At 33.6% G+C, this 26,900-nt stretch overlaps 1 protein-coding gene across 1 annotated transcript in view; it reads right to left on the reverse strand.

Annotated features, from left to right (window-relative positions):
- LOC149786791 (uncharacterized) overlaps positions 1-26,900 on the reverse strand; it is a 103,368-nt gene that overhangs the window by 44,037 nt on the left and 32,431 nt on the right. Inside the window, exons 11-14 of the mRNA XM_089977289.1 lie at positions 23,864-23,910; positions 16,178-16,301; positions 11,970-12,073; positions 8,840-8,942 (exon numbers count right to left, since the gene is read on the reverse strand). Of these exons, the coding sequence (XP_089833415.1) occupies positions 8,840-8,942; positions 11,970-12,073; positions 16,178-16,301; positions 23,864-23,910 (378 nt within the window). The remainder of the gene's footprint in view (positions 1-8,839; positions 8,943-11,969; positions 12,074-16,177; positions 16,302-23,863; positions 23,911-26,900) is intronic.

Below are 26,900 nucleotides of genomic sequence, written 5' to 3' on the forward strand. Positions count from 1 at the left end.
TGTTCTGGAATTGTAAGTTACTTTAACACTGATGATCTTCCTTACAAAACTACAGCATGAAATGCAATGCATTTTCAAAATTTACTTTGAATCAGACAGACTTTATTAAATATGCTCAAGGTCGGTACACCAAATAATAACTTAATTGTTATGGAAAGGATGTAACAATGATTCATTATTGTAATCTGTTTTCATTTGTACTTTATGCGCTAAGGATCAGGTAGCATGAGGCCCAAGAACACTCACCGCACTCACTTCACTCAACCTGGATCGACTACGTTATTTCTCAATACGTTTTTAAGAGCAGAGTTTTCTACTCTGTAGTTAATGCAAGTGTTTCTGGCGGAATGTATATTAATTTTTAGATCTTTTGTAGCTAAATGATAATGATAAATATATACATTTAAAATAATGTGTCAGTATTGACACTGAATTGCTAAACGACTTAAATAATGCACAGTTCATTATATGAGATATAACGAACAAATGAATCAGGCTTGTTAATATGGCAAAACAAAAACCAAATCAAACTCTTTTTAACACAAACAAATGAGACTAGTTTCAAATTATTCAAAAATTTCAAACTTGGTCAATCGTGGTGCAAACACTATCTGCAATTAATGCATAAATTTAGAAATTGTTTAATAAAAAAAATGATTTTTTTTGTCATAAAGATAATTAAATATAAGCAAAATGGATTTAATTAGAACACATTATAAGTTATCAAATTTTTTGTGACATTCCATTCAATATAATAAATGTATTTTAGTATGGTTGTGTGGATATCTAGATATCTATATATCCATCTATCTATCTGTCTATCTATATATATATATATATATATATATATATATATATATATATATATATATATATATATATATATATATATATATATATATATATCCAATTTGGGTTAATTTTTACACTGTGCAACTCTGAATCCTGGACAACATGTCATCCCTTTATATATATATGTATGTATGTATGTATGTATGTATGTATGTATGTATGTATGTATGTATGTATGTATGTATGTAACCCGAGATAAACTGGCTCTTTGTAGTGTTAAAACGGAGAGCCGAAGAGGGAAACTCCTAGTCATGTTGTCTAATAAGTGAATGTATCGGTTGATATATTATTATATTCCAACACAGCTTGTTTGCTAAATAAACAATATTTCATTTACAAAATTAATAAGTTGCAGGTATTTTACAAACTTGTCTCATACATATGATAATATTAACTTATTAAATTATTAATTTTAATAGAATGTTCCTTGTAATATTGCCAACATATATTTTTGTTTAGTTTACATAACAAATATCATTCAATAATGCCTTTACTGCATTGTTATGTTGCCTTTTATAAATTGGGATGTTTAAACAAGTATGCTTATGGTATTATAAACTTACAAAAAATGTAAATGGACCGTTAACAAGCTATCCGACATGATCAAATAAATAATATGTATGTATGTTGTTCACAATGCAAGATCTTGATAATAATTACACAGCAATATCAGATCAAACATATTCCATAAGTATGACCTCAACAGTTTTAACAAGCTCAAGAAATCAAGATGATCTCAGTATATGTGGTCGTCACTCATAATTGAATTCACCTGAGATGCTAATGATATAAGCTTACATGCCATGTTTAATCAAATTCTGTTCAGTTATAAGACTCAATTATGTGCACAGACCCAACCATTCAATTCAAGATCCCTTCTTTAATATGTGTAAATGCAATCTGATTAAAATAAGATCTCCACTGTTATCAATGATGATCTGAGACCGGCTGATTAGGAGTTATGTTCTGGCAACCTATATTATTATCATAATCGCTAATTTTATCAACCAATCATAACATTTCTTACATATTCGCATTCGGATACTGAGCAATATGGATGAAGATAATGAAGCGTACCAAAAGATTTGATTTACTTTCAGATTTGTGTAAGCTGCATTTCATGTGGCCAATTCAAAGGTCACCAGAACATGACTCGTAAGCGGTCATCGTCAGATCTTCAAGTGGGACAGTGGAGACCTAATTTTATTCAGATTAATGTAAATGTTGCTCATTATCAAACTCATCTGAGATGTTGATGATACAGTGAATCCGACTTTTCTGCTAACAAAAAGACAGATGGTCTCTCATAACAGGTTGGTAAAAGTTCAACAGAGCTTACAATTAAATACTCATTGCCAGCATACCTATAGTCTATTATTGTTTAATGGCTATCATTAATAGACACAGTAATCTCAGGAAAAAAAAACACATCAATCATAAAACATTCCCATGTATATTCCTGAAGATGTTAACATATCCATGACAACTATAATAATAACTGAAGTATATTTCATTCCACATCCCATTACAAATTTTATCCTATCTGTAATTCAGTAAATTGTCAGGTCCGCTAGATCAAATTTAGCTAAACGTACCTAATTAATTTTATATAATGTATGTTATTTAATTTTGCTACAATTAATACACTAAATTGACATGAACATTAAAGATAGGACAAACAGTACCGTGTGTTTTTTTAAAAAAAAAAACTATACTTCTGACCAGTCACCTTCAGTAAATATCGAATATGTTAATATTAAATTAAATTACATAATTAACCCAATTTGAGAGAAATAATGTTGAGTCGCAGAAGCCAAAAGCTTATTTCGATAAATACATATACTTATGCAAACAATGGGCATATCCAATGCGTGGTAGATAATGAGAGCTTTGGCAGTGGTACTTTCAGCTTAGTGTGTGGGTTTTAAGAACAGCATTATCAATACAAAATCAACACGAAAAAGGAACCTTAAGAATAACTAGATAATTAAAATGCTTGTAAATTATTGAGACACGGACATACCTCAGCCATGACCGAGTCACATTCAAGTCCAGAGACAAATTGGTAAATAGAATACTAACTAGCCCTCCGAGAAAGACAGATGATATACATCCATAGCATAATCAATGCACCACATTGAAAGGCAGCTGAGAAGACATTTCAGTCTCTCGTACTGGCATTGTGATGGGATTTCACACTAGCTAAAGAAAACAAATTGACATATGAACTATGTACATACATGTTTTTCTTCCTTAACTGGAATTGTCCTTTTGTACCAAAATCGGGACCATGGCATTACAATGACTGTTAGTTGACATTTACGTTTAGTTTACAATTCATATCATGCAATGCTGCCTATAGGTTTAAGATGGTTGCGGTTACAAAGGATTATATCAAGGTTGGTGGAGTCACTATCCCATTTCTTTATGCAATCAATCATAACCGTATTGAATGTCATCACACAACATTTTCATGTTGATCCTTACATAACAAACCGATTAATATTATACAATAACAGGTGGTTGTTCAGAGCACATTTATTTAAAGTCTGATAATGTAATTTGATATATGCCTTCCACTGGTAAGATTAGCTAAACATGGATTTCAAGGAAAATGCATAACAAAAAACTATTAAATAAATTATGTTTCTGAGAGAATACTTCCTAATCACACCAGGTCTGGGATATAAGCCTGCTACTTCCAAAATCTGACTCTATTGAAAAGAAGAAATTTTTTAATTATTTTTTATTTCAGATATATCTCATATAGACAAAAAGCAATAACATCTGACCATTACCTTCCGTTGCCACTAACAAATATGTGTATAAGCTACGAGATATAGCAATGTGGATACTCGAATATGTTGGCCAATATGGTGTCCCTGTTTGAAGAGAATATTTACCAATACGGAATTGTCAAACAAAATCCCGACTGACTTCTTGCAGAGTTGATATTCTTGAACTGAAGGGCATAGCTTTCAAATGAGGGTTAATGTGAAAAGGTAGCTTCCCTGTCCCCACTGGCTCTTGACTTTAAGTCAGGCAACGCTCGGGGTCCCCAACTGTATTTACTATCATTTGTACATAATGTCACTTACAGTCGGGGCTTTTTTAGATGATTTCTTATCTCGAGCCAACCGTTATTGCACCACTGACAGATGAATGCGCTTAGATGCGCTTCTTGCAATTTCATCTAACATGGTTGTAAACGATATACTTGAGTCTTTGAGTCTACCGCCCTCAGTAAACAGATGGATGTTTTCCATGGAAGCACAGATAACTCGTCGAATTATATCATTCCGTTTGATATTGCTAGTTTTCAAAAAGCCGTAAGTGTCCTGAAAAACACCAACCTCATCCTGTCAACCCGAGCTAGGTTTATGAGATCATTAGGTTCGTCACCACCTGTCATTTGAATGTGCTTTAGCGTTGCTGTGCTCCCACATTTTTTGCTGATGCAGAGTGTACCTTCTTGATCTGACCAGGAGTCAGTGTAACAATAACCTGACGGTAAGACATTTATATAAAATACGTGGATTAAGGTAGCACATTAAGATTTTCGACTGGCTCATCAACGAATCTCATTCGACCACCAACACCTTCAAGTAATACTGCTTTGTCGCTAAGTATAATTGCACTGTAATTAACAACATCACCTGGATTCACGTTAGCTCTGAAGTGTATATCAACGACATGTTGCCTAAATAAATCTAAATGTTCTACTGAAAATTAATATATTGGATAAAATGTTATAAAATCAAGTTGTGATATTGTAAGCCAGTATCCACGTTTTGATCACGTCTCATATACGAAATCAATCGAAGATATGCGGAGCTACACTATTGTTTTCAAAATTAGAAATTATATCCTCGGATGGTTATCGATGTCCGTTTATCCTCAAAGAAACCTAACTGACTCCAAGGGTGTCAAATATCATATGGGAGTGTTCTTGATTATCCACACGATTAACATTTTGCAGCGCAACAAATATGTGTCTCCGTGCAGAAATACCCTGCTGGATCGCTATTTGCCACGTGAAAAACCCAGCAACATTACTTTTTGGATACTATCGGTGGACATTGAGTACCACGACAACAGAGACTTGCCACGTGTTTTCATAAAATAAAGTAATCGCTGTTCTTCCGCAATCGATGGAGTCATTTCTGGCATTAACAGCGATAGTTTAAATAGAATTACTTTATTAGTAGCAGCAGCGGCTGCTGGCCAAATAGCAGCATTATCGCTACATTTTCGTACAAGCACAAATGTTTGTTTCGCTCCAAAGATGACTTTTCGGACATTTGTGCAAAATCCAAAGATATGTGATAGTGGAATCATGCATGAAATCTTCTACGGTCACCTTTTAGCGATACTTTACGTGTAGCATATCCTATGTTGTAATTGATGTTAGAATTGTGTGGCATCACAAAATCAGCACTTTATATATCTATCGCTCCATCTGTTTGTGGGTCAGTCGAAGTATTACCTGCCAATTGTACATAACGAAATGGGTTTGGGTCAGGACTACTAGAATTTCCTTGGCAAACATCATTGACGGACCGGTTGATCTTGTATAATCGTGGGAGTAACCCTACTATTGTTTTGGTTACGTCAACGTCGTTTTGAATTGTTTCTATGTTTTTTTTTCCATCAATCATATATGTGACACTGTCAAATAACGCTGTTCATCTATATAAAAAATATTGTATTGGATATATGTTTGAACATTTTTATTATACTGCTCATTTTTTAAAGCATGGTCGCCTAGATTTTAATGAAACTCAACCTTCTGAAATAAAACTTGTGTTTATTTTTTCATCTCCACGCTGATTTAGCAAGGCTGCTAGTTTTTTATTTGCGGCTTGGTTTATTATTTAATTGACAACTTTCATTGATAATTATTTTGCGATTGGCGCTGCTTTGGGAGCCATCCATCAATATAATCATTGCATACTATTACCAAGTCGATCCCCGTAATACGCTCTGTAAACAGGTAATCGTGAGTTTATTGCTCTGACTATCACGGTCTGCGGTGATCGTTATTGTGTATGATCATTTTATTTAATGATAATTTATCTAATCACTGTAGTCATCAACGAGTTAATCAATGAGAGATCGATAAACAGTAATATACATGATGCCGCCTTGAAATAATCGCCGACATATATCAGCTGCTTCATTGGTTATTTCCCAGGAATTGTTTTCCAGCTCGTGTTCCTCCTATGAGAACTTCTAACCGTTGCACGTCATTGAGAATATTGTTAGGACAAGCAACAAGACCACTTCCCAAACCACTGCCTATAGCACCAATGTCAAGCTCATCGTACAATTCTTATTCTGTAGGTTCTCCATATAGTTTATAAAAGTCTTCAGTCGATTCTTTTTCCGTTTGTTGCAATGGAGGAGGAAGTTGATAGGAAGTATCTTGCTGTGAAGTTTTTTTGTTGTCGTTCTTGTCATCGTTATTTTGTTCTCGTTTATTTTCCCCCTTTCCTTTTATTTTTGTTCTCGTTTTTGTTTCCTTTCATTTTTGTTTTGTTCTCTTTCTTTTTGTTGTTGTAACTTTCTGCTCCTAATCAATATTTTCTTTGTCTATATAATCAAACTTTTGGTTTGTTTTAAACACCCAATCGTTTAATGCGTCACTAATTACTTTTTATCGTGTTCAGGTTCTACAAATTGATATCTGAAAGGAAAACGTTTGGCTGCAAACTCACCAAACTTGGCTTTATTTTGTCTAGTTTTCATTTTATATTTTTGAATTTCTTGTATACCATTTTTAGTAAATATTTCACTAAAATCATTCCTCTTTTTCCTTTTTGGGGTTTTTCACCAACAGCACCTTCAAGTGTTTCTTCACCTTCATCTTCAAGTTGAGGTTGAGCTGCAGCTATCTTTGCAATTTGTTCAGCGGTTTGTTTGACTGCTGGAAGAAGACCTTAAGTAGCTGTTACAACTCTTTCAGTAACTTCAGTGACAGGTTTAAACAAATGTTCTGCACCCACTGCAAAATCAACTTGAGTTTCTTGTCGAGCCTAACGTTTTTCTTTGACATCATCTCCTAACGCAAAATACTTTTGTATTGCTTCCTCTAGCTCTCGAGCTAGTCTGGTAGTATACGCTTCGCCAATGTTGGCCATTATTTTATATAACTTTTATTAATTAATAGCAGCAACGAGGAAGAATTATCATACTTGGCACTCGATTGGTAAATTCTTCGCTTCAGTCATTACGAATCTTTTTTTTTCCAAATCGAGGAAGTCTTATTTTTACGAATAGGGATTGAGTTAATAAGAGGTTGTTCCCCTCTCTGCTGCTGGGTTTTGAAGAAGTATGGTGGCACAGTTAGCGAGGTTAAGGAAGCCAGTCTGGATGAAGCCGATACCGGCGAATATGAGAAAGGCAACCAGATTCCAGTCATAACATGGGCATGGCTGGGCAGATATATCTACCACTAAACTACCAATCATAATTTGCTTGGGTAGCCTTACTCCAGTGGAGACAGACGGATCTATCATCAAGTTACCAGTAATTGTCATTGTATATAGTCATTGGCATATTAGGACAGAAAATCTATTATTAAGATCTTCATAATTTTAAGAGGTGAAGCCATAGACCTGGCTAGATGGAAATTAACATATATCAGTTAATTTCCCGTAATTTGAATTGTATGTAACATGATATAACAGAAAGAGTTATCAATGAGTTAGATGAATTGCTGAAAGATGAATTCATAGACTTGGTGACAAGGATGGATATTATAGTATGATTCCCTCACTGAGATGGCTGGACTGGATTGATAAATAGTTCTAAAGATTTGATGATCATGGAATTCTTCAGATGGCAAGCATGTAGTAAAGGATAGATCTTCTGGATCAATTAAAACCACATTATCCCAGATTCAGAGACCCAAAGGCCATGCTCAGACATGTGGAACGGACATACACCATCACTATGGCTGCCTACAACTGGAGGTAAAAATTTTAAAAATGTGCATTATCATCACCTCATTATTTGCCTTCTTCGACTATTGCAAAACTGTAATCTATTCCACTCTTGGACCATATTGCACGCATGCTGCATGGAATTTACAAAGTGAACTTTATACACACAAGCCGGGACTCGGGCATGTCTAACTTATCCTTGATATGTTGCATTCTTTACACCCATCGACAGGTTTCAATAATACTGGAAGATAAAACTTATCAAAGCAAACATGCATACATTGATGATGCAGTGAGCTACAAAGCTTAAACAATAACACCAGTTACTAACTGGGTGAGGAAGCAATAGACAGTGTGCTCGAATGAATGAATAACACTATGAATCAATGCTAGCGTGTTGAACCATGTGCACACAAAATTCGCCAAGTCCGAGAAATGAAACAACATTCAAAAAATATTTACCAGTTTATTAGGAATGAATAACAATTCAAATGATTATAAAATCCTGGAAGACTGGCTCCAGTCTTTCTTTGGATTAATGGGATGTGCCTCATACAATGTTGTTATGTGTAAGTGAAACTAGCAATACATGGTAGTGGCAAGTTGAGGCCATGGGAAAGAGTTGCTGACCTCTTGTTATTACAAGACAGAAAAGATTCATTCTCATCTTTTTAGCAGATTGCCTTCAGGAATTTTAACTAAGTAATACAATGTAGACATGCCCATTATATAGGAATGCATTCACATAATATGTGAATAGTACACAGTTTCAATAAATAAAAACAAAATTAAATATTACTTGGCTCTGAGTTATAAGAAACAGTGTAGTACTTCACAAAGATACCATGATATTTAGGTTTAACGTGATGTTTTTTTAAAGAATTATAATGTACCATTATTTGGTAAATGCATTTCTGCTTGAATTTGGAGTGCAATCTTGATTCCTGTAAAAGAATCATTTTCGTAGGAAAATATTTGCTTGATCAGAGTCATTGTTTGCTACATGTGCAAATATAATTTAGTAAAATATCAGCCAGGCTTACCTTGTTTTCTGTTTGATCTACACCAGCCAGGAATATGACGTACGAAATTAATAGGGCTAAACATAAATTCATCAAAAGACTGCTTCTATCAGACTTCACATATCTGAAAAAAATGCGTTATACTTATTACATTTAAACCACATAATGACGTCTTACCTGAGTGAACATTGATATACATGCATTATTATTACATTTAAACCGGGGGCCCCGAGTGGCCGAGTGGTCTAAAGCTCTCTCCTTTACGGATCACTGCCATCTCACCTCTGTATGCGTAGGTTCGGGTCTCGGATTCAGCCAATGTGGGTATGTGAGAAAGCTTAACAGTAGTTTCTCGTGGGTTGGTGGTCCTTTCCGGGTGGAGGGGTCCCATTTTCGTCCTCCACCATTAATACTGGCCGCGATGTATCGTTTGCTGAATAATGGCGTTAAACCCTACAACAACAATCACAACAACACTTAAACCGCATAATGATGTTTCAGCTGAGTGAACATTGATATACAAACATTATTATTATAACATTTAAACCATATACTGTCTTCTCAGCTGAGTGAACATTAATTGTGTTTTAAGCATTATTATCAGCGCTTCCCTCTCTCTCTTTCTCTCGGTTTTATTTAAATGGAGATATAATAATTATTTAAGAATAATATCATGTATCTAAATGTGGAAATATTATACAATTACTTGATACATTATAATGCGAGTTATAGGGTGGCCCACACATTTTAAAACAAAAATGTATGTCTTTTCCAGGTTTCATCACTGAGTGATTTTTTTTTTTTTTTTGTATTTCAAGGGACCACTTATGATCCTTTACAATAGGGTAAAATCATGTTATGGTTACAAGCATGACATTTTAAAATCAATAGCTTCTTTCTGTATTGAGATTCATCCAATACATCTGAAATAATCAAATGACCAAAACACCAGCTTTATTGTGAGAAGCAGGTATATCTATTGGAATTCATATACATTTGCAAGTAACTGACTGCTATTTATGTAACAAAATATCAGCTTTATATACTCTGCATAACTGCATATGTTGGTATGGAGAAAGACTTTTAGGCTAGGCTTGTGTCAAATTTTGAAAAGAATGCCTTCAAATGTATATGCCTTGGGACAAAAGGTCTGATATATATAAACAATATACTTATGTCCTTTTGGTGACTTAACATCTACTTTCAATGTAATTTGCATATTGATGTATATTTGTTGCAGTCACTAATTCTGTCATTATCAAGGACCCCCACCCAGATGATAATTGTTTATGCATGTTTGCACTAAGCCTATAGAAATTCACAATAAAAATAGTCGAGTTTCGCTATCGGTTCCTACAATCTATAAGTGATGCAGGTAGGAGTTGTTTGGTACAAAATGCAAAACCAGACATAAGTACATTTCACTCACTGCCATTTGAAAATCCTGTAAATCCTCTTTAGGATTAACCATTGTCTGTTACACCCTTAGTTTACCGAGGCAATTTCTTTATGTCGTCAGTGAACTAAGCGTTTCGGTTTTGTCATTAAATAATTGATGTTTTATCTGGATGGCTCCAATTAAATAAATAAATGTCAGTGTTTTTATCTCAGTTTTTTAGTTGCAGTTAAGCATAGCAGTGTTGTTTCAAGACAACTGACAATTTGTCTGCAGATACACACATGCATTAAGTAGTTCTGGTTACAACAGATTAAGTACATGCTAGCAAAGTTCTTTTCTTTTTGTGAAATAGTCACTCATATTAGTGTCAAAATGTATTGTGTGCCAGAACATCACAATCACCAGTTACATTCTACAGGTGGCTGCTACCAACATTACACTTTCACAATAAAATCGATCAATGCATAATGATTGAGGCTGTAAGTGATAGGTGAACATCTATAATATAAGTTGCTAAAGACAGGTTTAGTAGTGAATGTTGTGGTATATCTCCTAGGAAATTTCAAAAGAGATAATTTTTATCTTTTGTCACATCTACTGAATGATGTTATATGTGAATCAATAAATAGGTATGATATACAACTTCGCAGATCATAATTTTCAGATATGATTAAACAATATAGGTGTATGTCATACATCATTATATTTGCTAAAATGGCGTTCCATTTTATCATGGTGTTATTATGTCTAAAATAGGTTTAATGAATACAATAAATGACAGTGACTGTCCAAACACTAACATTACATAGAACAAAACGATTAAAATCAAATAGGGAATTGTAGGAGATTCAAAGTCTTAATGTAATTATGGTTTATATTATATGGTAAATATGATCTTATCATTTTGGAGTGAAGACTGCATATATTATTTGGACATAGAGGGAAGATTGCACATATAAATTAGGGTAGCAATGGCATGCATCGTACCGACCAACGGTTAAGATGGAATGTATCATTGGATATTAGGCAAAGATTGAATGTATCATTTGGTCATAGGGTAAAGATGGTACATATCATTCATAGGTGCCCAATAAAACCTTTTCTGGAGTAATCCAGGTTCATTTATGGTCAACATCCTTCAAAAGTTAACTTTCATAACTAGCCAGCTTATGAATTTCCATTTTCTATTTGCATAATATTCACATACATTCAACTCCCTTTCTCCATAAAAAACATACCTTTTTAATCCGACCTGTTGACCTCATGGAAAGTTGTTATATACAATGCATGTTAGGAATTGTTCATGTACTTGAAAACATACATACAAATACTGTTATGGTTTGTACTGTCTTATTCATAAAAATCAGACTTAGAAAGTATCTATCCATGCTACATTATGCTGTATATTCTATTCATCCGTGGGGGGCCCGAGTGGCCGAGTGGTCTAAGCGATCACCATTCCGCATCACTGGCATCTCTCCTCTGTCTGCATGGGTTTGAGTCCCAGGCTTGTATGCTTTCCAGTAGCTACTCGTGGGTCAGTGGTTCTTCCCGGGGTTTTCCCTGGTTCTTGCTTCACCCGTTATACATTGGCTGCCATGTATAGTCTATCTTGTGCTGACAAATGGTGGCATATCCTTAAACAACAACAATCATTTATCCGCTCGCATATGTAACTACATATGCATCAGAATAATACAAGCTATAAATATTCATGCTCACGTGAAGATCATATTGATATGAAATACATACCTCCAAACAATGAGATGTGCAATCATTGTCACAGAAAGACAGAATATCGATATTGCACATCCAGTTATTGATATGATGCTAAGAGGCACCTGGTCCTTGTCAGGCTGCAAAAACAAAATTAAGGATCAGCAGTAAAACTTGTGGCTTGAATCTGGTCAATGTAATAAAAATTACAAGGATCTATAAACAAAACTTGAAGGCGTTTACTTACAAGTACGAATCCAATTTACAATGGACGAAAATTTACAATATATTACAATTTAGACTGGTATTGAGGTAAAATTCATTGACGCCTGAAAATTAGGTCATACTATAAAGTCAATGTACTATTTTTGTGATGAGCCTACACAATAATATTCATGAGTGTAGCTGAAACAAGATCCAAATTAGTGCTGCTGCAATGAGCTGAGATATGAAAATACAAGTTACTCAGCATGACAATTAGGTTACAGTAACCTAATTTGGTATGGCTGAGCTATCCATCGTGTGATCCCTCAATATGCCAAGTTTCCTGACTGTATATTAAAAAGGGTGAGATTATAAAAAATGCATAGTTGAAACAAAAAGGTTATTCAAGCATGAAAATTAGCTTACACTGATTGAGTTTGAATATATAGAGATTACTAACACTAATATGGACTGAGTTTGTATAGATAGAGATTACTCATACCAACATGCACCCAGATTGTAATTTTCATAAGTGTTAGCGGACTGAGTTCTAGGATATTGACGATGTTGCAAAGAGATAGCTAAGTATAAATAAATCGCTAAAGCATGCATATTTGGTCAAAATGTAGTGTTGGTATGTTAGAGATTTTCATGCTTGATAACATTTTAATTGCTGGTTGTAACGGTATTTTCAACTCATTATTGGCTATTTCAAGGTGAAGAATGAGAGCGAAGTGTCTTTCAAAAAGAGTGAGACATCTTGCTGACCTGGGTGAATAATGAACTTGCAAACAATAGATAATGAGTCTGGCGCTCACAAACCAAAATGCATGATTTCCACAAGCTTGCAACAAGCTAGTTGAAGTTGCACAATCTAGTAAGGGAGCTCGCACAAGCTTGCGAAAGGAATTTCTCTAAGTCTGCAAGCTTGAAAAATCTGAAATTCAAGCTTGCAGACTTGGAAACAACTATTTTGCAATCTTGATGTTAAGATTTTGCAAGCAAAATATAAAATTCGAACTTACAGAAGGAAATTTTCCAAGTCGGCAAGCTTAGAAAATACAAAATTAAAGCTTGCAAAAGGAATTTTTCTCATTAAGTCTGCAAGTGCTAAATCTAAAATTCAACATACGACTTAATTTGGTATCGAGTCATTAATGGCAGTTACTTCCCCTATATATGTTAAGCAGACTACTTTACGAACTCTAAATATACACACAACATATTTGAGTCGCACGAACACAAAACAACCATTGTAGCATCGCGTTAAAAATTTTGCGCAATTTTCAAAGTTGAATCGTCACAATTTAGCACGGTAATTCTGTATATTCCATTGCCTTCTGAAGCAATATTCGTGCAGTAACCGATCATATAACCCGAGAGATAATTTTGAAGTTACGGAGTTATTATGTTGGTGAGTAAAATCAAGAGTGTGTAGTATTTTGCCAGTTTTCAGGACTGTATTTTGGTGGTAGCGTTCTGTTTCACTTTTACGATTTAAATACGTCAAAATATGACTTTGTAATATTGTTTCATCCAATGATTGAGATGACAACTCTGAAGATCATTATTATTTATAGCTGCGCTTGCCAAACTGCAGTATTCGATGCAGTTCTGTCAGCTATCGACAATAGGGTTATGAGATTATAAAATTAAACCCACGTTTGTTATTCTTAGGGTCTTTCGTTCCTCTCGCATATCAGATTCAACAATTGTTCAGAGGTTGTAACATCTAATTCTTTTCATTCTCAAATAATATGGCAGCTATTTTTGTCAATATTTCATAAGGTACCTAATCAGTTTCATCTGATTTTTTTTGTTTGTTTAAAGCTTTGAAGTGCCATTCTTTTGACTAAATTTTAGGAGCTCATTGAAGGACGATCCTGAAATAACATTTATCGATATTTTTGGGACTTGATAATTGATTTTGGAATTAAAAATTACATACTTTTGCCAAAGAGGTAAATACTCGGGGTTTTTTTTCAGGGTTGCATAGTACATGTTGCTGTAATCCATTTCAGTGGATCATATCTGAATCACACCAGAAGCAGAGGAGGATGCAGAAGTGGTTGTTCAGAGTAATTCAAATGGCGAACATTCTTGTTTTCACCTAATAGTTTATCATTTGGACAGATGAGAGAGGGAACCTAACGATTTGACACCAGTCTCCCCCAAATTTCTTCATGGAAGTAAATTAGTAGAACATTTCTAAAGCTATAAAGAACAAAAGTATAAAGAGTTACCTCACACATGTTCATATGCTCTTATATTTTTATCTGATTAAATATTAAATGATTTCATCACTTCATTCTTTTCTTTAATTGTGACAGTACGATCTCATGCTAATTAATGTTCACCATATATTAACATTTTCAATTTAAAAATTTAATATTACATGCTTTTGCAACATCAACGGCTGGGAAAATGGAGGTATGTGACCATGTAGAGAATAATTTAATAGATGCCATATCAGTTCTTCTGATGCAGCTAGCTAGGTAAGCTATGTTTGCAAGCTTGTAAGTAGCAATCGTGCGCAAACTTGCCGTAGTCTTACACGACAAGTTCGTGCAAGCTTGCCAACAGCAAGCTTACCGATTGCAAGCTTTCCTATTCCTAGCTTGCTCAAGCTTGTAATTAGTTGGTTTCAAATCTAAGCTTGCAGCAAGCTTGCATAAGATGCTTGCAGCAAGCTTGCTGCAACCTTACAAAATAATAAAAATAATCTTGCGATTTAGGTTTGGGCCTCCTTGTTCAGATGTATCCACATAAAGAAAATTGTGAGTAAAGATAAAACATGACAAAAATAGTGGTGCTGTAAAGAATGAACTGCTCAATCTTCAAAAATCACTCAAGATTGAAAAGTAGGGTCAAATGGACTTATGTTTGATATGTTAAATTTTCTTTGAAGTGTAATTACATACCAGTTACATTCTTTGAGGTGTAATTGCATATCATGAGTGTCAGTGAAATAGGGTCCAATATATTATGATGTAATGAATAAACAACTGTAATTAATATAAACATCACTCAAATATGGCCGAGTTACTGATCTGAGATACATGGATGTTTGAAATAGGGTGTGAGATACTGAATGTATAATGATATAAAGCATACTTGTCATAGTGAATATAAAATTGTCTACATCTTCTTATCATTTATCATCTATTTTACACTATTCCAGATCAATATATATTTCACAATCATCACATGACAAAGAGTACAGAGGGAAGAAAATTCCATTTTTTCCCCTGACTGACCTGTAGATAGTTGATATTTATATCTGAGAAGCATGTATCAATTTAAATATTCTATTACTGGGTCACAGCTGATTCGTATAAACAGGCTACTTAGTAATACTGCCATGTATTGCACTGTTGTTGTTGCTGTTCTTGTGGGCTTTTCAACACATGACCGGCTATACATGGCGGCGAGTATATATCTGGTGGAGGAAGAACATGGAAAAACTCTGGTAAGAACCACCGACCCATGGGAAGCTACTGTAATCTTTCTGACATTCTGATGCTGGCTGAGACAAGACTCAAACACATGCAGACAGAGATGTGATGGCTGTGATATGTAAAGGGAATTGCCATAGACCAATGAGCAACCCAGGGTACCTGTATTGCAGTCAGTTGGAAAGACACATTACACTGGATGGTGTGGGGGATGTTAAATCAATATAATATTGATGGTTCTACTTTCATATGAATGCGAATGTTGATGCATATAACAAACTACAGTAAATGTGATTGTAATGTACACGGCACTAAATACAGGATTCCAATGAAATTGTTATAATTTCGAATGCAACCCATTCACCCTGATCTGCCACTGCATAATTAAATGACAGATCTGGGTTTGGACTTGTCATGGTTGGTGCACATTTGTCAATGATACATGCAGATAAATACAAATTGGACCCCATATTTCAGTGTTAATTATTAGTGCAACATTATTTAAGGACATATACTAAATCAAAGCAACAGCAAACAAAAACAACCTATGATGGATAACCTTAAATCTGAATTTCCTCAACTTACCGTTTTTCCAGGACTCATTAGAATAGCAAAGTTTGTAAGATGATCACATTCACACACAGTAGTGTAATCAGTAGTTGACACAAGCTTGCAGCCTTGACTTGACCATGCCCCACTCCCGCGTCCACTGAAAGGAACATTACAAATTTATCAATTTACTGAAATTAAGACACATTCAATGTGTTTATTATTAATTTGCAGGGACACTACAATATGGATATAATAGAAAAGCTATTCTAAGCGGAAACACCACATTTTTGTATTAACATATCCAAATTCAGATAATATCATATGTATGTATGTATGTATGTATGTATGTATGTATGTATGTATGTATGTATGTATGTATGTATGTATGTATGTATGTATGTATGTATTCAGCAAATGTGTTATTACAGCACTGCTTTATAAAGAGAACTGTATTATTTACAAAAACAAAAATGACTTGTATACCGGACAGTAGTAAGGAATGATCTAAACGTGACAAATACTATAGTTTTAAAAAGGAAATGAAAATGTTTATTAAGCTTTATATTAAGTGTTTTCTTTCAACTCATGGTGTCACACAATCCAAAAGACCAAGACAAATAAAATTGTTCAATTGGTCATGTAAATGAAGGTGACCAATGCTCAACCAAATCTAATAATTCGACTCATATAAGTGAAGGTGGTCTATGCTCAACTTAATTAATGTATTGGTCATACTAATGAAGGCCGCCAATGTTATCTATATCAATTAAATGATCTCGTCACAGATGGTATCCAATGCTCAACCAAATATATATATTTATCCTGTCACTGAGAGCGGCCAATGTTCAAGCAAACAAATGAATTCATCTTTGAAGTGAAGTTAGCCAATTCTAGACCAACTTAATTAACTGAAACAGCATTATAGATGACGTATGTAGTATTATATGTTATGAACAGAAAAAATGACCACTGCTTATTTGGTTTTGTTCGCTGTCATCCTTCCAAGTCACCTTTCCACATATATCACATGCTAAGCAGTTGATACCTATGTAACAAATGAAGCCAAATAAGTCTGTCCATCAGAAAAGCTTCTGAATAGGACAAATTTTGATGACTATGTTCATAGCACTGCTTACACTCCTAAAGTACAACCATGGGTATGTTGGACATACTACGAAACTACAACCCAGCAGTCTTGAACATGCTACTTAGTTACAATGCAAAGGGATCTTTAATTAGTAACTTCAACCAAGGGGTGTGTTCAGAGTATGTTACTAAACTTCTACCCTGTGGATCGGAATATGCTATGAAATATAATATGTTAATATGATAATACCCTAAAACCCAGTGGGATGTTGCGTTTGCTATTAAGATACAACCCAGGGTTATGTTGACTTATATTGCTAATGAACTACAACCCATGGGGATGCTGAACATGCTACTAAGCTAAAATGCAGGGGCTCTTAAATTAACAAATTACAACCATAGTTTATATATAATGTACTACAAAGCTGCTACCTTTGGGATGTTCAATATCATATTATTCTACAACCTAATGTGCTAGTAAACAACCCTTGTTAATGTTGAATTACTAAACTACAACCCCTTTTGGATATTGAATAGGTGCTGTTATACCAATTAACTCTGGTGGAATACACATAAGATCTTCCTTCCTTCAGGAACCAGAAACTGAAAACCAAAGTGGTGAGGAAATTTCAGCTGAGCTAGCCAGAGAAAACAATAATAATGAATTACTCTCGAAGGCCATCACAAAGGCTGATACCCAGTCAGATAACGTTTCTGAACCGGAGGGTGAAAAAGACATGATAGCCCTAATAAGACAAAACAAATTGCAACAACAAAATATTGCAAACATGAGAGCAAAATCAAATAAAGCTGTCAAAGGAATGTGGGTCTTTAAAAACCAAACAGGTATCATCAAGCAATTAACATGAAACACTTGAAGAACAGCTATCAGCTTTCGAGATTAAATTTATAAGCGTTGAAAAGAACGAATAAAACCATCAGATGTGACATAAAGTAAGACATCAAGCCATTGCTTTATTCTGGAAGAGAAAAACACAAAACGAAAGACAAAGTAAAACAATTAATCAAAGACAAAGATTCGCTCTTGTCAAAAATTATGCAACTTAAATATTTCTATACCACTTGAAACAACATAAACCTGAACATTTTAGCAGCAGGATGCAGGAAGACATTATACATATGAGCACATAAATTATCAATACTCTCAAAGAATAATCACAAACCCATAGCAGTGAAACAAGCAGACAGAGAGTAAAACATCAACAACAACAAAAAAAAAAAAACATGATATTCCATAACAAGCACTCTAATAATTGGTGATCCATTTATCAAATATGTAAATGAAAGAGGTATGAAACCTTAGGTTCAAGTTAAGTGTTTACTGGTCATATATTTAATGCCTTGATAAAGGGTGACTTGTTATAATGACGCCATTATAATCAGTGTTGGTTGCAACGATGTAATTAACAATATTCATATTGACTAGATCTAAACCAATTTTTGTAACATTCTACACAACATATACCTCAAATTCCTAACTGCTAAATTTCTTTATGCAGCGCATGCCCAATAATTGACACCAACATTTGTGAGTTGAATGATTTAATTTAAAATTTGTCAGGAGTGGAATCAACAAATGATAAACATTGACCATGGGTTAGTGACCAAGTCTGGATTAGTTCTGGAACACCTGATGGCAAAAGGCGAAATGCATCTAAAAAAGAAAGGTTTATCACACCTTCTCAACGCAGTAAATGAGATTTTCCCAATACTAAGGGGCAGCTATGTCAATTCTCAAAGACAAAGAAACCTTGGTCACCAACATACTTGGGATGCAAACTGTTTTATCCATCAACAGAAATCAAGAAGATATGTATACCGTTTTGAATGAGGTCATGATGTGTAATTATGCAAAATACAGTGTCATGACTGTCTACAATATCGGAAACAGGCAAAACATTATGAAATGTTCCACTCAAATATGCACTATTAAGAAACTGGCAATGGAGATGGGCCATACGTTTAGCAAACACATTTTACTAGAAACTTCAAAACATCCTATAAGATATAATAAGTGAAATTCTCCCTGTGGTGACAGAAAACAAAGTACAGATACCCACTGAGAGGTCCTGTCCATGGAATTACCTCTGGTGCAATCCCATTTAGTGCCACCGTCACTGAAAGTGACCATAATATGTTAAATGCTACTGAGATAACTGTTGAAAGTACTAATGTTTCAAAAGTCATTTAAAAATCTTCTGAAAAAAACAGTTGATAGTCATTATTTTGGACACTGTCTTAAAGAAGATTTATTGGAATATCATGATCAATACATTAATATTGAAAATGCTTATTCAGATATTCCATACCCTTCATCTCAAATCCGTCAAAACATAACATTATTTCAAAATCAGTGGCTTAAGCAAGAATGACTAAAATTTGCCACCTGAAAATCCAAGTATCTTTTTCCAAAACTAGGTGAAATCAAATCATTTCTTTCAGAGAATAATTCATTAATTTTATATGTTTGCATTCAGTGAAACCTTCTTACATGAACGTTTCCATGATGATGAACTAAAACTCCTAACTACAGTTTTCACAGAAAAGACCCGACTTTTCCAAAAGGGTGGTTTACTTCTTGTTTACATTAAGAATGGCATTTCTTTCAAGCATCGATATGATCTTGGGGAAATTGGTATCGAAATATGTTGGCTAGAAATGATAGATAATGTCCATAAACCATTTAGAATGGTCAGTGTAACTATATAGAACACAGAACACTCAGACAATACTTAGTATGCTATATATCAAATAAACTTGAAACAAAGAAGTATGTTTAGCAGGTGACTTCAATTACAATTTGCTTCCTGATATCAACCAAAGCTGGATTAAAATCATGAAGTCCCTGAATTATCAACAGCTAGTTCACATACCATATGGATAACAGAGGAATCTGAAACACTAATTGATCACATCTATACTAACAATGCTGATAATGTCATAGAAATTGCAATTCCCCAATATTCCATAAGCGATCAGTATCTTATGTGCTGGTACACGACAAAACGACAACTAAGTCAAAAAGTAAAACTTATCATCAAAAATATATGAATTATCAAATAATGAAAGGACTTAATTCACAAATAATCATTCAAGAACAGAACGATATTCCTTGGTCAGTAATTAAATCCTTTGATGACTCATTTGATGCTCTTGCCATCTGGATAAAGTGTACAGACACCCGGAACACTCTTGCACATATTAATTTCAAGACAGTCAAGCAACAAAATCAAACAAATTGTATTAAAGGTGAAATACTGTTATTAATACAAGGGAAATATTTCGTAAATCAAACGATGCTAAAAATTACATATTATGGAGAAATATAGTCAAGACAATGATTCAAATGGCAAGGAAAATATCTTATACCAATGAAATATCAGATAGTATTACAAAATAGAATCCATGAAAACAAATTTTTCAGTGACTTGAGAGGCAAATCTGTCAAACTATCATATGCATGTAGTGGTGATGAAAATGGTGATATTCAGCAATATCCTTTTGAAATTGCAAATATACTCAATGATTACTTTGTGAGTATAAATGAAAAACTTGGGGATCTCACGGCTCATAAAAAGTATCCACCAGTGATGTATTAAATGAGCATAATTTTTCAAAACTTAGCAAATAGAGTACTTTACAATACCTGAAATAAGGTTTTTAATTCATTTTAAATGTGTTAGACAAACTTGATGTTAGAATAGCGACAGGTCTAGATAATATAAGTGCTAAATTCCTAACACAGTCAACTAATTGATTTCACCTTCATTTATGTATATCTTCAATCTAAGTATTTCCATAGGTGCTTCTCCAAACAGTCTAAAACTGGCATAAGTAAATCCATTACATAAGAAGGCTGATCGTTAAAATATGAATAGCTGAGGACCTATATCAGTTTTATCAACGAGTTCAAATATATTAGACATATTTTTAATGAATTAAGAAACTACCTGGAATCATTTAATTTACTACAGTCAAGTCAATCAGGCTTCCGTGAAGGACATTCATGCCAAAACACAGTAACTAGGTGGATGATTGGTTAATATAAATAGATCAAAGTAACCTAGTAGGCACTGTGTTTCTTAACCTTACAAAGGCTTTCGCCCTGGTAATTCACAAACTCCTGTTGGAAAAACTCAGCACATATCAAGTTAACAATGAATCCTTAACTTGGTTTCGAACCTGTCATGAAGGCGGACAACAACACATGCCTGTTTTAAATAAACTTTCAGATACGAAACATAAAATCAGGTGTTCCATAAGTATCAGGTTTTGAACCATTACTCTTTCTGCTGTACATTAATGATCTTCCATATTGCACTGAACGATCCACCACCAACATGTTTGCAGATAATACAACATTATACACCATTGTATCAACAGGCCATGAGATTAGCACTCAGTTAAATAAAGATTTAGTAAAACTAAATAACTGGTGTGAACAAAATAGTATGAGGATAAAGGAAGGCAGCCAAATTAAAAGCCATGATCATAGGCAGTTAAGCAAGAGTAAAAGCTGAGAACAACTGTTTCAAAGTAATGATAAATCAAATGGATATACAAGTCTGAAAATGAACAACTACTTGGCATTATGATATATAATATTTTGTGCTTGAAAATACAAGTTGATAATGTTATTAAAAATGTTAACTCACTGCTTTCTCTCTTGAACAGATTAAAATCTTATCTCCGTGAAGAACAGGGAAATATATTATATAATGCATATATCATGCATTGACCTTTCATGGGTAATAGTGGAACAGGAATGATTACTGAAATGTTAAAAAATATCAGCAAGAGTTATTCTTGTTGCTGATTTAGATACATTATAAATAAATCTTTTAAAATACCTCAAGTGACTTCCATTTCAGCAGAAGACTCATTTTCAAAAGGGTTTACTAGTCTACAAATCTTTATATGGATTGGCTCCTGATTATCATACATGTAATTTTAAATGTGTTGAAAATGTACGTATGTATGAATTAAGATCCATCCCAAACAAACAGTTGGATTAACTAAACCAAATTCAGAGTTTTATAAGAATATGTTTGCTATTTCAGGAGCCAAACTATGGAATTCCAAATTACCTTAGATCAAGTTTGTGGACTTATGCCAAGCTTTCAGAAAGCTTCTTAGTAAAAATCTGCAGAAATTACAATGTGTAAGATTGTGTCAATGCAGTACTACTACATTTTACAGCATTGTCATCATGTACTTACCTGTAATGTTTTACACATGTTTGCTACTTAATTATTTGTATGAATCCTGTATGTACTTATTCTTGAAGCACTAGGCATATTGTATTGTAGCAACTATATCAATGGTTTAGTTTTTAATAGCATTTGTTGTCCAAAGACACCTCATCATGTAAAACATGTGCATTACATATCGATACATATACAATAATGTCACTGTAGATGGTCTCATGGAAAATTGGTTAGTTGACAAAATGAGCTTCTTTTATAAATAAAGTCATTATTATTATTATTGTTATTATATTATTATTATTATTATTATTATTATTATTATTATTATTATTATATGCCATGAAACAACAACCTTGTGAGATGCTAAATATGCTACTAAGCTATAACATATGCTATTAAGCTACATCCCGAGGGATATTGAACATGCTTCTAATCTATAATCGTGGGATGCTGAATAAGCTGCTAAATAACAAAGCTGGGTGATGATAAACATGCTATGAAAACTATAATTCTGCCAAATGTTGAATATGCTACTAAACTGCAACCTATGGGGATACTGAAAATGTGACACAATTTCAGCCCATGGGGATGTGGTATATGCTACTAAACTTCCGTCCATAGGGATGATAATTATACTACAAAAGTACAGCACAGGGGATGATGTTTATTCTAATAAACTACAACCAAGGGAATGCTGAATATGGTAATAAGATACAACCCAAGGGAATCTTGAATATGTTACCAAACTACACCCTAAGGGATTTTCAATATGCCACTAAACTAAAACTTGGATGTTTTTGAATATGCTCCCAATACTACAACCAAAGGTGATGCTGAATATGCTGCTAAACTACGAAACCTGGGAAGGTTGAATATGATACAAATCTGCAACTCATAGCGATGTTGAATTATTAAACTACAACCCAGTGGGATGGTGAATAGACTACTAAACTACAACCCAGTGAGACGTTGACTAAAGTATTGAACTAAAACCTGGAATATGTTCGCGTTAATACTTCAATACGGTCATCATGAACATTTATAACATATGAAACAAGTTGTATTATGTATATCAAGATGGCGCAACCCAAAATATGGTTTTAACTTCAGGGTCTTTCCCAAATCAAAAGGCTAAGAATACATTGCATATATGCTTAAAAACAGGGATGTCGTGGCACAAAAGGAAAATCTAATCGCTTATACCACATATTTGTCTGAATCATGTTTTAACAGTAACTTATTTTAAAATATTTGATATGGCTCTGTAAACATACTTAGTCTTTTCTCATTACATTTATCTTAGAGATGAGATGTGTGTTTTATGTGACACAATTAATTATTTTTCAAAGTTTAAAACACATATTTAGAGTTAGGCTTATTGACAATACAAAACTAAAATACTTACTCTGCACTGAACTTCCAAAAGCTGCAAATTGGATTTGAATAATTTGTCTGGAATATAAAAAAGGGTTGCTTAATTACCTACTATGATTAATGAAGAAAGATACTTTATAAATGACTTTCACAACATTTAACTTGCCTGTCTTTTACACAAGTTGGTTTGATTTGAGGCAACCTGTATCTGTGCCTCGATCCTTTTAATCCAGATCAGTTTTGGTTTGATATTTATTTGTTTAAGATAATAATAAAATCATACATCTTAATTCCCATGATTGATCAAACAAGAAAGTTCCACCACGCTGCTTGATTTCAGCACCTGATTTGGCTATATATTGCTAAAGATATGAAGCTACATGCCTTTGCCAAGATGGGACCTCAGATGGATGTCGTTGTTTATTTGAGTCTTGGGTTGGACAACATTAGCTGGTGAGAAAGTTTGTTGGTAGCTTCCCGAGAGTACGTGCTTTTTCTCGGCGGTTCTTTATCCACCAGATCACAAGCCTTTGCAATTATATCACTGTAGTAAGAAAATGGCAGAAGATCCGAGGGGGAAAATCTTATATATATATAAATATATATATATATATATATATATATATATATATATATATATATATATATATATATATATATATATATATATATATATATATATATATATATATATATATATATATAACAAGGTGTGCATATACAATTATTCCATCTCTTTATATGCCATTCTAAGTATTTGAACACATCATAACTTACAAGAACGAATGAAAGCTTACTATATGTTTGCTATAGTAGCATGACGGTAGTTCAAAAGTAAAACATTGTACATCCGTCATGACAAACATTAAGTGGAACTTGATTCCAAAATCATGGTCACATTTTAAAGAGCAAAGCATGTTCACTGCTGTAAAAAAAATATCCCAAAAGAAAAGATGCAACCCATTTTATTTCTCTTCGCAATTTACATATGACTAAAGCAACAAAAATACATCAAAACAAACTAAATAAATATTTAATTTTATTTTCATTAACACATTTTTAGATTAGTAAATACATAAAGACTGCTCTGTTTACACTTTAGAAAAACATATTCAGAATTTAAATAGAAGAGTATAGCCCCTGGCATATAGAAACAACCTTCACTGTGGTAATGTTGTCACTTTAAAAGTTTTTAATGTTGCATTTACAATGATTTTTCCTGATAATTTCAGAATTATTGTCCTTACTGTCATGCTAACATGGCAAATGGATAATTAGCATTAACTCTTTTAGTAGAGATCCAGTTAGGATTTTATCTAAATTGGGTGAGTTCCCCCTTGTCACCAAAATAAGGTGATAGTTAAAAAAGGATTGTAGGGGAAAACATTGAAAATTCAATATGTACCTAACACTGCAATATCTATATCTCATTCTTTCTGCTCCAGTCTGTTAGGGCTCAATTGAAACAAAAATCGTTAAAATATGTCGCCTCTAGTTGTAAAAGCATTATTTATGGTAATTGCTGTCCAAGCTTTAATCTGTTCCTAATCTGCGTATGAATATTTGTCTGTTCTGAGAACTCATTTTCGTAGGGTACTTTCGTCAGATTGGAAACAAGTTTAGAAACTTTACTTTATGGTTACTATGTAAAATTTTCCACAGCTCGCAGATCTTTTGGATACACCTGCTCCAGAATGAATAAGATTTTTTTACTAATATAACCTCTGCCAAATTTCATTTTCTTCAATCACTATGCACGATTTCTTATCTGTTCAATAATACTGCATTAGAGTTTCTTGTCCATCAATATGATAGTTTGTTTTTCAGACGGAGGAATTTTGATCAAATAAATATCTTTACTTCTTCATTTTTAGATTCTTAGTATTCAGTTCATCTTACCTTTTATAGGATAAGTAATGTTGTAGTAGAGGAAGATCATGTAGGGCTACGTTATTTAAGAAAGGAAATGAAAATTGAATTCTACTATTAAATTGTCTGTATAGTAATTAGGTTTATTCTTCTCCATTTTCTACCTTTAATTTTAATACGTTGCTCAAAGAGGGAAGGGAGAGAGGATATCAGCGTGCTATTTATTTTGCCCATTCTTCTCAAACATTTAACTTATATTTTAAACTATTCTTGGGCACAAAATCTTTCACTTTTATCACAATGAAAACTCTCCCAGTTCCATTAATCTGATATACTTCAAACTTTACAAATCATTGTGATCATCACAATCATCAGGCATTATATACCATGATCATCGTCTAGTGATGGAACATACCAGTATTCAACCATTTTGTGTTTAACCAGTATTTTAAACAGTCATTTGTAAATATATCTTCATGAATGTTGAGACCACAAGATAATGCATCTTCCAGGGACCTAAGTGTCAATCAAATTTAGCTTACCGGCCATTCATGTCAAACTTTAAAGAACATATAAGTGTAAGAAATTGCATTGATGGAAAAAAGAAAGATATTGCGGCAAGCACTATAACACCTCTCATAATGTGACTTTTGTTGCAATATAGCATTAAGAGAGAATGGCTAAATAGAAACAGTATAATGCATACTACCCAGCGTACATTTTCTTATGCATGACTTTTACCTATTTGTTGGAGTTCTCACAAATGCTCTCCAAGTGCATGAATTTTAATAAATTGTGTGTGCCTCATCACTCTGGCAGCATCAATATTTAGGCAATTTATGATTTGTACAAATATTTTGAAAGTCATTGAGATATATAGACTACCTTGTGCTTAAAATTGAATTAAACCCATACAATCACGATCTACAAATCTTTCCTAAGAACAGATCAAGGCAGTCAATATTGGCTGCCTTGGGTGGCTATTGAACCAGCAACTCTCCAATGTTATGCCATCTGAGCTACTTAGGCTCCCTTGAAACTTTACTTCAAGTACTCCAAAATGCTTCTTTCTTAATCTCACACTATTGATAATGTCAATTTAAATCAGTCCACAAGATATTAGGTTACAAATCTGAAATGAAAATAAATTGTGTAAAGTCTGTTTTTAGAAGCGATGACCATGATCTTCAAGCTACAGA

This window comes from Sinohyriopsis cumingii, chromosome 12 (assembly GCF_028554795.1).
Source record: "Sinohyriopsis cumingii isolate HCF-2022 chromosome 12, ASM2855479v2, whole genome shotgun sequence".
Classification (NCBI taxonomy): Eukaryota; Metazoa; Mollusca; class Bivalvia; order Unionida; family Unionidae; genus Sinohyriopsis; species Sinohyriopsis cumingii.